A 13,906-nucleotide genomic window follows, 5' to 3' on the forward strand; every position below is an offset into this window, starting at 1 on the left:
TCCATGGGCCTGTTTTTTGTGAAGGGGAAACCCCCCCCCCCCACACACACACACACACACACACACACACACACTGACTTCCATGGTGTCACTGGCTTTTCTGCTCAAAGTTATGGTCTGCTTTAAACATTCCAGAGTATGCTGTGGAGAGTCCAATTGTCCATGGCAGGTATTTTTAGCCAGTAGTACTGTTCCTAGTTTCAAAATACACAGGCTCTGAGAGATCTAAACAAAGTCTCTTGCGGTATTTCTTGGCATCGCTCACTGAAGTCTGAGATGTGTCCAGATGCCTTAGCAACAGGCCGGTTTGTCTAGGCCAGATGCCACGAAGGAAAGGGACCAGTGCTAAGATGCTAGTGATACCGCACACACGGAAATGCCTGGCTTGGGATTCCAGGAATCACAGCTGAGTAGTCCTCCCATTAGAATTCTCAACACAATACCTGGAAAGAAAAGCCTTGTGCCAGCCTTTCCTGTGCTAATTCATATAAAAGCTTCAGCATCCTGGGTGACAGGTCATTGATTCCCTATGGCCAGTTCTGGAATTTCTAAGTGGGCCTATTTATATTTAATGTTGTAGAGCCAGATGTTGTTGTGCACGGGCCGCGGAGATGAGAGAGAGGAGGTCTGGAGCGAAGCCGGAACACAAATCTTTATTTGCGCTGGCACCTCAGAGTTGGGTGCTAGAGAAGCAGGTTGGGCCACATGGAGGTATCGAAAATGGCCGCCTCACACAGTAACCTTTCCTGCGTCTGAACCCTGGAGTGAAGCACTGGCAAGAGAGAGAGGTGTGGAAGAAGAAGGGCTTTTATAGGAGCAGCTTTCGTAAGAATGGGAAGGGGGAGGAGTAACCATAGCACTCCAGGATAGGATGATAACTCTCATGAGAATGGGAAGGGGGAGGAGTAACCAAAGCACTCCAGATATCGTGGGGATATAGACAATGCCCTGAGGACACAACATGGCTGAACAGGCACTCCAAGAATTTCCCAACTCTCACGGGAACTAGCAGTAACCTGAGGGGACAACATGGCAGATGTGACTGCATCGGCACAATTTCCCAGCATTTAATACTATTTTGTTTACTTATTGGATAGAGATATATCACTAGGAAAGTGGGAGAGGGGGTTGGGGTAGGAAGAAAGAAAGATACCTGCAGCCCTGCTTCACCACTTGTGAAGCTCCCCCCCCCCCCCGGCCACCGCAGGAGGGGAGCCAGGGGCTTGAACCCAGGTCCATCGTTAACACATGGGCCCTACCAAGAGTGCCACTGTCCAACCACCACCTGTTTATAATATTAGTTTATCTATTTATTATTTTTTTATGAGAGACACTGTGAAGCAGAACACCACTCTAGCATATACATACCTGGACTTGAACTCAGCACCTTATGCTTGGAGGTCCCGTGTCCTACCACTGTGCTACCTCCCCAGACCACCACAGTTTTCACTTTTTTCAATAAACTGACTCTGTAGACTAACCAAGAATAAATCAAGACTTAAAAGTTATGCAAGGGTACATTTTTTTGCTACAAGGAGAAAAGAAATCTTATCTCCAAAGACTCCCTAGTAGAAATCTTTGTTTTTTCTGATGGTCAGAAGTCACATTCTGAAATCTGAATGTGATTCAGAAGAAAAGTTAATACTAATGTTTAAAGATAGATTCTTCTTTTAGGAACAAAAGACAGCTTTCCAAGCCTTTCTGTGTGAATTGAACAATTTCCATGAAAAATTATTCACTGTACTCATTCCCAGAAGAACAGTGTGGAACAGAAATCATTTATTTGTATGATTACACCAACCACACTGAATACTATGCTTTATACATAATTTTTTTGTTTTTAATTTTTTATTATCTTTCTTTGTTGGATAGAGACAACCAGCAATTGAGAGAAAAGGGAGAGATAGAGAGGGATACAGAAAGACACCTGCAGCCCTGCTTCACCACTCGCAAAGCTTTCCCTATGCATGTGGGGACTCGGGCCTTGAAACCGGGTCCTTGTGCATGGTCACATGTGCATTCAGCCAGGTGCACCACCACCCGGCCCCCAAATCCTGTGCTTTAAGGTTGAACCTGCTACCCATCATGCACTGCATTAAGGGAGCTAGTTGTAAGTAATTCCAAAGGCTGACATAGCCACATTCCATAGTCTCCAAGTTGCCATTGGTACCTGAGCCCAGAATAACCTAGAACTTTTTTTTTATTTTTAACATTTTTATTTCCTTAATTATAAGTGATAAATTGAGAGAGGGGAGGGAGAGTACAGAGGGAAAGAGACAGAGAGACACCTATAGCCCTGCTTCACCACGCGTGAAGCTTTCCCCCTACAGGTGGGGACCAGGGCCTTGGACGGGTCCTTAAGCACTGTAATGTGAGCTCTTCTTCTTCTTCTTCTTCTTTTTTTCTTTTTTTTTTTTTTTGCCTCCAGGGTTATTGCTGGAGCTCTGTGCCTGTGCTACGAATACAAATCCACTGCTCCTGGAGACCATTTTTTCCCATTTTGTTGCCCTTGTTGTTATTGTTGCATTGTTGTTGTTGTTGGATAGGACAGAGAGAAATGGAGAGAGAAGAGGAAGACAGAGAAGGGGAGAGAAAGACACCTGCAGACCTGCTTCGACGCCTGTGAAGTGACCACCCTGCCGGTGGGGAGCCGGCGCCTCAAACCGGGATCTTGACACTGGTCCTTGAGCTTTGCGCCACGTGCTCTTAACCTGCTGCGCTACCGCCCAATCCCCATAATGTGAGAGCTCTTAACCAGGTGTGCCACTAACTGACTGGCCACCTGGCAATAATTATTAACTATTTTGGCAATTCTTTTTTAAAGGACACATTCATTTATATGAGAGAGACAGAGAATGAGGTAGCTACTGACGGAATTAGAGGAAGATTGGCCAGAACACTGCTAAGCGCTGGCATAACGGAGTGATGAGAATTGAACCTAGAACTTGCTGGAGTTCAAGCATGAAAGTCCTATGCTCCAGTGCTGAACGATTGTCCTCTGCCTTCCTGAGAATTCTTTACATGACTGTAAATACCCACCGTGGACCTGACTATGTACAATTTCCCTTTGTGATACACTGAGCTACTTGAACTATTTGACTTTGTTTCTCAGAATGATTTGTTTTCAAGCTGCCTTTAAAAAAAAAAAAAAGAAAATTAGAGCACTGCCCAACTCTGGTTTATGGCAGTATGGGGGATTGAACCTGGGACTTTGGAGCCTCAGGCATGAGATTCTCTTTCCATAACCATTGTGCTATCTACCCCTGCCTTTTTTTTTTTATTTAATGAAGATTTTTTTTTTTTATCTTGAAATTTAAAAATGTGCCACCCCCTGGCCAACCTCTAGCTGCTTACAATGCACAAGGACCTGGATTCAGACCCCTCTGGGCCCCAACTGCAGGGGGTGTTGCTGAGGAGTTATTCTGATGCAGTCTCCACCCCCAGGTTTTACTACTCAGTGCGAAACCCTAGCATTGCCCCCTTCAACCAATCCTGGCCCTACACGTCACCCCTGGTTGTCACCCAATAAAAAGCCCCTTCACCCCCCCCCCCTCTCTCTGGGCTCTCAGCTCTCCCTCTCTGAGGTCTGGCTCCCTGCTCTCCCCCGTGGTCAGGTAGTGGGGACGGCCATTGCCGGCTGGCTCCACGTGATCTGAACCAAACCCCCCCATCCTATAATAAAGATTTGTGTACCCCTTTGCTCTGGACACAGTGCAGCCCGACACCAGACCACCACAACAACAAGGGGGAAAGCTTTAAGAGTGGTGAAGCAATACTGTAGGTATCTCTCTGCTTCTCTCCCTGTCTCCCCCTTCTCTGTTGATTTATGACTATTTCTATCCACTAAATAAGTAAAGATGATACATTTTATAAATAATAATAATAATTACCAGGCCAGCAAAATAGCTCACTCATCGTGGTGAAGGAAGCTTTGGTACTTCAGTCTTTTTCACTCTCTCTTTTCACTCTGCCTTTTTCTACCTCTCTCTCTAAAATAACAATAACAACAAATAGTTGTCAGTAAGACCCATTCTAATATCATCTAGTCATACTGTTGCTTTTTGAACATCTTTGCAAGCCCAGACAGAAGTGCTGGAGGGCATATGCTCTCTGCAGCTGTGATACAGACTTTGGGGTTAGAGCATAAAATGAATGAATACAGCCCAGGGGGTAGAGCATAAAATGAATGACCCACAGTCGCAGCCGTCCACTGGCCCCTTGATACCTGGATACCTGGCATGAGGGTGAAGCGGGCTGGCAGGGAGGGGTGCGGGGGGGGGTGGTCAGGGCCATGGCTGGACCCTCTGGCAGCTTCAGGAACAGGAACAGCGGGGAAGCCCCGCTTGGTGGCCCCACTGTGAGTCTGTCCCACGCCGATCACAGCCTGTGTGGTGACATTTGAAGTCACCAGAGTGTGCCGAGGTGACAAGTTATTCTTCTGGAAGTAAGGAAGTGTGAGTGTCCAGGTCACTCACCCCACCTTGAATAATGCCCATGGAGCTGGGTGTTCACATCTGCCTGTGACACAGAGGGGACCCTTCCCTTGCCGTGCTCCTGCCCGGGGACCCCTAGACCCCCCCCCCAATATATACACAAAAAACACAGCTAATAGAACCCTAAAAGCTGGACCCTCATCAGGGAAAGACCTGCATATCAGTGCAGCCTGTAATTCAAATGTGTGCCCTTCAGGGGCCGGGGGACAGCTACAGTGCCCTATAAAAGCTTCTGGTGCAAGAGACAAGGGAAAAGGAAATTTTAAAAAAGGCATTATAAGTTTAAGAAGAAGAATCAAAGCGGCAGGTACAAGAAAGCAATCACCAGAGCAGCCTTCTAAGGAATTCTCTAAATGCTTATATCATTGATTTGAAATAAAGCCAAGTTTCCAGCCCAGTGTCAAGCAACTTTGAGTAAATTACAAAATAGTGGGCGTCTTAAAAAATACACTTCTCTCGGGGCTGGACAATGTCACACCCAGGAGAGGTGTACATGTTATATACCAGGTTCAGGGACTCTGGTTCAAACCTTAGGGGGAAGTAGCTTCATGAGAGGTGAGGTAGTGCTGCAAGTGTCTCTCCTTCTCTCTCCCTGTCTATTGACTATCACCCCCTCCGCCTTTCTCTTTTTAATGAGGGAGAGATATAGAAAGAAAGATACAGGGGGTCAGGCGGCAGAGCAGCGGGTTAAGTGCACATTGTGCAAAGTGCAAGGACCTGCGTAAGGATCCCAGTTTAAGTCGCCGGCTACCCACCTGCAGGGGGTTCGCTTCACAGGCGGTGAAGTGTCGCTTCACAGGTCTGCAGGTGTCTATCGTTCACTCCCCCTCTCTGTCTTCCCCTCCTTTCTCCATTTCTCTCTGTCCTATCCAACAACAATGGCAAGAATAATAATAACCACAACAACAGTAACAACAAGGGCAACAAAAAGAGAGAAAAATGGCTTCCAGGAGCAGAGGATTCGTAGTGCAGGCACCAAGCCCCAGCGATAACCCTGGAGGCAAAAACAAGAAAGAAAGAAAGAAAGAAAGAAAGAAAGAAAGAAAGAAAGAAAGAAAGAAAGAAAGAAAGAAAAAAAAGAAAAGAAAAGAAAAAAGAAACAGACAGAGACCAGAGCACTGTTTAGGTTTGGTTTATTATGGTGCTAAGGATTGAACTAGGGACCTAAGAACCTCAGGCATGAAAGTCCTTTGCAGAACCATTATGCTGTCTCTTCAGCCCTTCCCTTCCCTCTCAATTGCTCTCTTTCCTAAAAAAAAAAAAAAAAAGGAGAAAAGGAAATATATAGAGATAGATAGGTATAGTATATAACATATAATAATAACTATATTTATTAAATATATTTGCCTCATTCCCTAGAGCATTGCTATTTGATAATTACCCAGAAATGGAGCAAGGTCTCTGTTAAACACTGGTGCTTTTAATAGCCATTAAACTTGCAGGCTCTTGGTTCTCTAAAGTGCCCTGTAATTTATTCTGTTGAGGAATGGACAAACCCCCCCACCCCCGTTTTCTACATTTTTATAAATTTGGGAAGTTATATTTCTATTTTTTAAAATTTTTTTTGCTTATAATTATTTATTCCCTTTTGTTGCTTTTTAATTATTGTTGTAGTTATTGTTGTTATTGATGTCGTCATTGTTGGATAGGACAGAGAGAAATGGGGAAGACAGAGAGAGGGAGAGAAAGATAGACACCTGCAGACCTGCTTCACTGCCTGTACAGTGACTCCCCTGCAGGTGGGGAGCCGGGGGCTCAAACCGGGACCCTTAAGCTGGTCCTTGAGCTTTGTGCCACGTGCGCTACCGCCCAACTCCCTGCCCTTCTTGTTTTATTGTTGTAGTTATTGATGTCGTCGTTGTTGGATAGGACAGAAAGAGATGGAGAGGAGAGGGCAAGAGAAAGATAGACACCTGTAGACCTGCTTCACCGCCTGTGAAGCGACCCCCGTGCAGGTGGGGAGCCGGGGGCTCGAACCAGGATCCTTACGCGGGTCCTTGCGCTTTACGCCGCTGTGCTTAACCCACTGCGCTGAAGCTATATTTCATAGAGGCCTTGGCCCAGGAGAATTGTTACAGCCGCTCCATGTCAGAAAGGTGTCTGTAAACCCTGCAGGCCAACTTTTTTGGGGTGGGGACACCAAAGGCCTAGTGAAGGCCAGAAAATAACAGTTCACCCTGGTTGGGCGGTAGCGTAGCCAGTTAAGCACACATGGTGGGAATCGCAAGAACCATCCTAAGGATCTCGGTTCTAGCCCCTGGCTCCCCACCTGCGGGGGGCGAAGGGGGTCGCTTCACAGCCGGTGAAGCAGGTCTACAGGTGTCTGTCTTTCTCTCCTCCTATCTCTCTCCCCTCCTCTCTCGATTTCTCTCTGTCCTATCCAACAACAGCAGCAATGACAACAATAACAAGGGCAACAAAATGGGGAAAATAGCCTCCAGGAGCAGTGGATTAGTAGTGCAGGCACCAAGCCCCAGCAATAACCCTGGAGACAAAAAAAAAAAAAAATTACAGTTCATCTCCAGCCAGGTTTTGGGGGGTGAGGGGGAGCGATAGATGCCTCCCATTGTTGGGCGTCAGTCATGTTGGTTTATCTTAAGTTTTCACAACATAAGAGATGCCTGTAGCGCCCTTCCACCATTCATGACCCTCTGCCCCATCCCTTGGCCCCCAAAGGTGGGGACAGAGGGTTTGCGTCCAGGTCTTTATACATGGTAACCATGGTAGCATGTGCACAGTACTAGAGCGTCACCCCTATAGTTTTCCACATAACAATACAACTCCCACTAAGTCCTCTGTCATCCTTTTTGGACCTGTACTCTTCCCCCCCCCCACCCATCCCGGAGTCTTTTACTTTGGCGCAATACGTCAATTCCAGTTCAGGTTCTACTTCTGTTTTCTCTTCTGATCTTGATTTTCAACTTCATGGGAAGAACAGGAAAACACAAAGTAAACGTGGACTGGGTTTGGCGTATTCACCAAAGCAAAGGACTCTGTGGACAGAGGGGCTGGAGCTTGGGATCCTGGTGCATGGTGTAGGGGGAAGGGTGGCAGAGTTTTGCAGACACAGTCATGGGGAGATGAGAACATTTTACCCAGTTGTTATGTAAACTATTAATGTTCCCAATAAAACAATACTAAAAATATAAACAGGAAAAAAATGCTTCCTGATGAGGTAGAGTTGAACCCAGAGAGATTGGTTGCTCTTTCATACTTGAATTCAACTATAGTTCTCAGAGACAAATGGGATATTTTCAAAGGCAGAGATTCTATACAAAAGCGCTTTTTCCTGAGGGAGCCAAGTGGTGGTGCACCTGGTTAGGCACAAGGATCCAGGTTCAAGCCCCCGGCCCCCCATCTGCAGTGGGGGACTCTTCACAAACATCTAAGCAGGTCTTCAGGTACCTGTCTTTCTCTCTCCCTCTCTATATCTCCTCTCCCCTCACAAAGGTCAGTATCCACAATGGAATAGTACTCTGTTGAAGGAGGTTGTGAAATCTTCCTTTCTGCTACAACATGGAAGGAACTGAAGGGGACCATGTTGTGTGTTTTGTTTCTTTGCTTTCTTTTAACAGGTGAAAAACGCAGCTGCCAATGTACTCAGGGAAACATGGCTGATTTACAAAAATACAAAGCTAGTGAAAAAGATCGATCACGCGAAAGTAAGAAAACATCAACGGAAATTCTTGCAAGCTATTCATCAGTAAGTACCCTCTTTCACCTTCCAGCCGGCTTTGCTGTGGCTGGGATTTAATATTCTTGCTAAATTCTCAAGAACTTGTTTAGTAACTTCTTTCAAGCGGAAGGGGGAAAAAAAAAAAAAAAAACACTTGCCTTGTCTGTTCCCAAAAGTCATCTTTTAACAATTCAAGCAGTTTTGTAAATGAAATCCTGAGGGTAAATAAAAGAAAACAAACAAACAAACAAAAAATGTCAGGTGCTTATTGTATGATGAAAAACAAACAAAGAAAAACATTCATTTGAGGGAGAACAGGAATTTAATTTGCCAATTAAAATGTCTTCACAGTTGCTCTGTTTGGAAGCTGTAATTCCAGTTAAAATTCTACATACTTTTTTTTTGGTAGAGTGTGCTCTAAGATGTTCAGTTTGTCTACAAAAATTTTTGTCCAAATCGACATTTTATGCTTCATTTTTTAATTACACTGCTCAGCATTTTTTTTTCTACGAACAATATACTTGATTTAATCCTTGGGTTTTTAATGTTGTTTTAATTAGGCTGGGATGGGACTTTCTTTCTTTCTTTTTAATTCTCTCTTTTAAAGAAAAACTAATTTGCTAGGACAGACAGAAACTTAGAGGGAAGGAGGATAGAGAAGAAGAGACAGAGAGACACCTGCAGCACTGCTTCACCACTGGTGAAGCTTTCTCCCTGCAGGTGGGGAGTGAGGGCTTGAACCGGGGTCCTTACACACTCTAATGTGTGCACATGACCAGGTGTGCCACCGCCGGCCCCAGGATGAGATTTTCTAGCTGCTTTGCACTCCGATTAGATGTGGGGGAGGGGGGGCCCAGAAGCCCCCTTGTGTCCTTACTGGGGATTGGGCCAGATGACCATTATCCAGTTTGTTCAAGTCCTTCCCACCCTTATCATGGCACTGGGTGGCTCTCAGGGACATGCCAGGGGGCAGCTCTCTCTCTGGTGCGTTTCCATGCCCAGCCCCCCCCAACTCCCCACTCCGTGAAACCTGGAGGTCTCTCCCTACCCCAGGCCCCTACTCTGAGTCACACCACATGGGTGTCACTCCCCTGGCAGCACAGACTCACCTCACCCAGAGCCACTTCCTGTCAGGGTGGGCAGCTCAGCCTTGCTTGTGCATCAGAAACAGCTTTCCCCCAGCAACTTGCTGGCTCATGGTAAAAGGCAACAAGGGCGGGGGCGAGGGGGACCACTAGGTCACTTCACAGTGCTGGAGGATTCAGTCCTGTATTAACTCCCAGGAGGGCTGTCCAGACTTTCTTTCTCTCTTTCATTCTTTCTTTCTTTCTTTCTCTCTTTCTCTCTCTCTCTCTTTCTTTCTTCCTTTTTCCCTTTATTTCTTAAGCTGTGGCTTCTGGGCCCCTTTTTCATTTAGGGAGAAACAGATTAAGAGAGAGGCGCTGGTTGTTGGCGCACCTGGTTAAGCGCACTTAGTACGAAATAAGGACCCATGCAAGGATCTGGGTTCAAGACCTCAGCTCCCCACCTGCAGAGGGGACGCTTGACAAGCAAGTGACCAAGCAGGTCTCAGGCATCTCTTGTTCTCTCTTCCTCTCTATCTTCCCCTTCTCTCAATTTCTCTTTGTCCTATCCAATAAAATGAAAAAAAAATGGCCGCCAGGAGCAGTGGATTCTTCGTGCTGGCACTGAGTCCCAGTGATAACCCTGGAGGCAAGAGAGAGGGAGAGGGAGAGAGAGACCAGAGCTTCCTCTGTTACCATAGCAGCTCACAGGTGGTGCTGGGGCTCAAATATAGCTGCATGCATTATCCAGTGAGCTCTCTCTCTCCAGTCTCCCTCCCCTCCAGCCCCCATCTCTAGAACTAACAGAGAGTTGCTGGGAGATGCTGAAACCATTACTTTGAGGGTCACCTGGTACAATACCCCATGTGGAATGGCTGTTCCTACGCTCATTCCCCTCCCCCCCACACACAAAAAACAACATCCAAGAACCACAGCGTTCACGCCAGAACTACACATAGGTGACTGCCAAGTGGTCATTCTTGGTGTTGCCAAGCGGTCATTCTTCCTGTTGTTCAGCAGCAGGAAGGAATTTCTGTCAGAAGGTGGCTGGGATCTGTGAGTGTGAGGTGCGTGTCTGAGACTGGAAGCATGTGTGTTGGCCTGTGGGGGTCACTTAGAGTCTGATGGTTCTTGTGAAGTCACTCTCTGTGTCTTGGTGGTGGCCGAGGTAGGTATCCTTGCATCTGTGTGTCTGTGGACACTCGCACATGGTAGGTATCTGTCTCTCTCTCTCTGAGTGTGTGTTATCTTATCATTGTCCCTGGAGTTCTGAATACCTTTCTACTCCAAAACTTAGGGTGTGTGTGTGTGTGTGTGTGTGTGTGTGTGCGCGCGCGCGCGCGCACGCGCATGTGGCAGGATGGGGGGGGCGGTGACTTTAGGAATTTTCACTGGAAACTTTTTTGCTGTGGGCTCAAAAGTTTTGTTGCTCAAAATCTGTCAGAAAGCTGATCTCTAGGGGTGTTGGGAGGTGGGAGTGCAGAGCTGTCCCTAAACTGATGGTTGAATCATCGGGCCACAAAACAGACTGACATAAGCCTTTGGGGCCTGGTGGCACTGGCTGACAGATGCCGCACTGTGTGGGAATGGAGTGATGGAGAAAAGTACTTAGATATGGGGTCAGGCAATAGTGCACCTGGTTAAGCGCACACATTACAGTGCACAAGGACTTGGGTTCAAGCCCCTGGTCCTCACCTGCAGGGGCGAGGCTTCACAAGGGATGAAGCAGGGCTGCAGGTGTCTCTCTATCTCTCTCCCTCTCTATCACTCCCTTCCCTCTCAATTTCTGGCTGTCTCTATCTAATAAATAAAATAAAGATAATAATTTTTTTTTAAATCTTAAAAAAAAAAAATGGTCTGAGTTGTGGTACCAGTCAAGCCAGGACAGGGCAGGGCAGGGCAGGGCAGGGCTGGGATGGGGGAGGGATAGTCCTGGTGGAAGCAGGGGAGGCTGCTTCCATGCTGAAAATATCTAAGGGGGTGGGTGGGTAGCTCTGGCTGCCTGGGTGGTTGAATGGTGCATAGTCACCTATGCTTTTGACGTGAGTGTGCGCCGCCCTAGAGGAAGCACATCGGGCTCGATTCCTGAGGGCAAGACCCGTCCTCTGCCTGACCTCCCCCGTGGGAAGCACACACTGTTCTGCTGTCCAGACCACCTCTCTTGTACTCTGAGAGCCTCTGAGAGAGGCTGTACGTTGGCACCCTCTCTCCCTCCCTCTCATCAGCCCCATCTAGTTCAGGTCTCTCCCTCTCTCTCTCTCTCCCTCCCTCCTTCCCCATCTCTCCCAGCTCAGAGCCTCTTCCCACTGATGAATCTGTCTCCCAGGCCTGTCCCTCAGTGCCACCGAGAACATATATCTGCAGCCTTTCACGCTGTTTCCGGTAGCAGCTTTTCCTTTCCAGCTTGTCCTTCTTCTATCTCAACTGTGAAGCCCCTCCCCCTGGGCCCCCACAACACATGCACACGCACAGGCACACACACACACACACACACACACACACACACACACACACCAGCTAGCCACAATAAAATGAACCCCTGAGAGAGCTTGGAGCTGGTTTTCTCCAAGGCAGTCAGTGGACACAAGCGTCTCTATCAAAGGGTGTGGGGATCCCCAGATTTTGGAATGTTAGACTTCCAAATAGCCCCAATTTGAAGGAAGGGAGGAAGGGGCTGGGCAATAGCGCAGTGGGTTAAGTGCACATGGCGCAAAGCGCAAGGACAGATGTAAGAGTCCTGGTTTAAGCCCCCTGGTACCCCACCTGCAGGGGGATCACTTCACAGGCGGTGAAGCCAGTCTTCAGGTGTCTAACTTTCTCGCTCTCTGTCTTCCTCTCCTCTCTCCATTTCTCTCTGTCCTATCTAACAACAACAGTAGCAGTAACAACAATGATAAACAACAAGGGCAACAAGAGGGGAAAAAAATAGCCTCCAGGAACAGTGGATTGGTAGTGCAGGCACCGAGCCCCAACAATAACCCTGGAGGCCAAGAAGGAAGGAAGGAAGGAAGGAAGGAAGGAAAGGAAAGGAAAGGAAAGGAAAGGAAAGGGGAAAAGGGAGGAAAGTATCCTCTTAAAAACAAGAATTAATATTGCGCCTGTATTTGGAATTCAGTTCAACCCGCCCCCTTTACATTAAGTTAGATCATTTCTTATTGCTGACTGATCTGACGTTGCTCCCAAATTAGCCAAAATAGCTCTGAATCGATTCTTCCTTTGAGCTCCAGCTCGGGAGGAAGCTCTACATATATTTTTAGGGGGAGAGGAGGAGACCCCAGCCCTGAAGAGGGAACGGTCAAGCCGTGGACGTTGCTTCTCTTTGACCCATATGCGCCTCCCCCCTACGCCACCCCTCACCCCTCACCGCTGCCCACCACCACCACCAACCAGCCCGTTAGTCTCTCAGCAAAAGCTTCCAGTTCACGAATCGAGCCCCCTGTGTACAACTGAAGAACCACGCTGTGCTGTTACCTTCTAGGATATTTTACAGTCTTTTTGTTTTTCTTTTTGTTTTGTCTTTCTTTCTTTTTTTTTTTTTGTTTTTTTTTGTTTTGTTTTGTTTTGTTTTCCAACCCAATGAATATAGAGCTCGGAAGTAAGTTGTGTGAGCCACACCCTTCACCAATGGCAGAGTTTTCTCCGGCTGCATGTACCCCAAGCGGACCCTCTCTTTGTGAACTGTAGTAGTCTGGTTGCTGCTATGGAACTGTGACCTCCTCCTCCTTCCCCCCCTCCCCCAAACCATGATCTTTTCCTGTGATAAGTGAAGTTCACAAGGAAGAAATCAACAGATGTTTCTTATTCTTCTTTGGGGGCGGGGCGGGGCGGGGCGGGGCGGGGGTGGGGTGGGGCAGTCGGTGCATATCTGCATGTGACCTTTTATTCCCCGCAGCTGCAGCTCAAATAGGCCCTTCCCTCCAGCTCCTCTTCCCTACCCCAAACCAAACAAACAAGCAAATTTACAGGCAGCCCAGCAAAGGACTGAGGGACAGGGAGCTAGAAGACTCTCCGTCAGATAGGGCGGCTCCCCATGGCAGAAGACCAGATGGGCAAACTTCTACTACCAGCCACCTAGGGGAGGTTGCGGAGGTGCCATTGTTGAAAAGATGGTGCACTCGCCTCTGTTGAGACTCAGCCTTCTGCTCTTCCCCTGATTCGAGCCCGGGACTAGCCCTGCACCCACAGATGACCCCTGCTGTGACTGGCATCTCCAGAGCCTTGGTGCCAAAGGCACAGTGCCCTCCCCACCACCACCACCACAAGAAGAAAGGAAAGCTCTCTGTGTCTGCTGGAAAGAAGCCACTCACATCCCTCACAGAAGGGAAGAAAAGACAGTGGCGCCAACCCAGGAGTCCACATGTTCCTGAAGACAAGCCATGGGTTCTTGGTGACAGAAAGCTCTGTTTTTTTTGTTTGTTTGTTTGTTTGCTTGCTTGCTTTTTCTTGCCACTAGGGTTAGCACTGGGGCTAGTGCCTGCACGTCTCTGTCATTCCCTGTGGCCATTTTTTTTTAAATAAAGATGAGAGAGAGCGAGAGAGCAATACAGGGCAAAGAGAGATGGAGAGATACCTGCAGCACTGCCCCATCATTCATGAGAAGGATTCCTCCCTGCAGATGGAGACCAGGGGCTTGAACCCAGGTCCTTACATGTAGTAACATGGACGTTCTGTTG

At 47.6% G+C, this 13,906-nt stretch overlaps 1 protein-coding gene across 1 annotated transcript in view; it reads left to right on the forward strand.

Annotated features, from left to right (window-relative positions):
• Nucleotides 1-13,906, forward strand: part of KCNN2 (potassium calcium-activated channel subfamily N member 2) — a 191,658-nt gene that overhangs the window by 171,807 nt on the left and 5,945 nt on the right. The window contains exon 6 of the mRNA XM_060177160.1: nt 8,069-8,196. Coding sequence (XP_060033143.1) covers nt 8,069-8,196 — 128 coding nt within the window. The remainder of the gene's footprint in view (nt 1-8,068; nt 8,197-13,906) is intronic.

This window comes from Erinaceus europaeus, chromosome 2, assembly GCF_950295315.1.
Source record: "Erinaceus europaeus chromosome 2, mEriEur2.1, whole genome shotgun sequence".
Lineage (NCBI taxonomy): Eukaryota > Metazoa > Chordata > Mammalia > Eulipotyphla > Erinaceidae > Erinaceus > Erinaceus europaeus.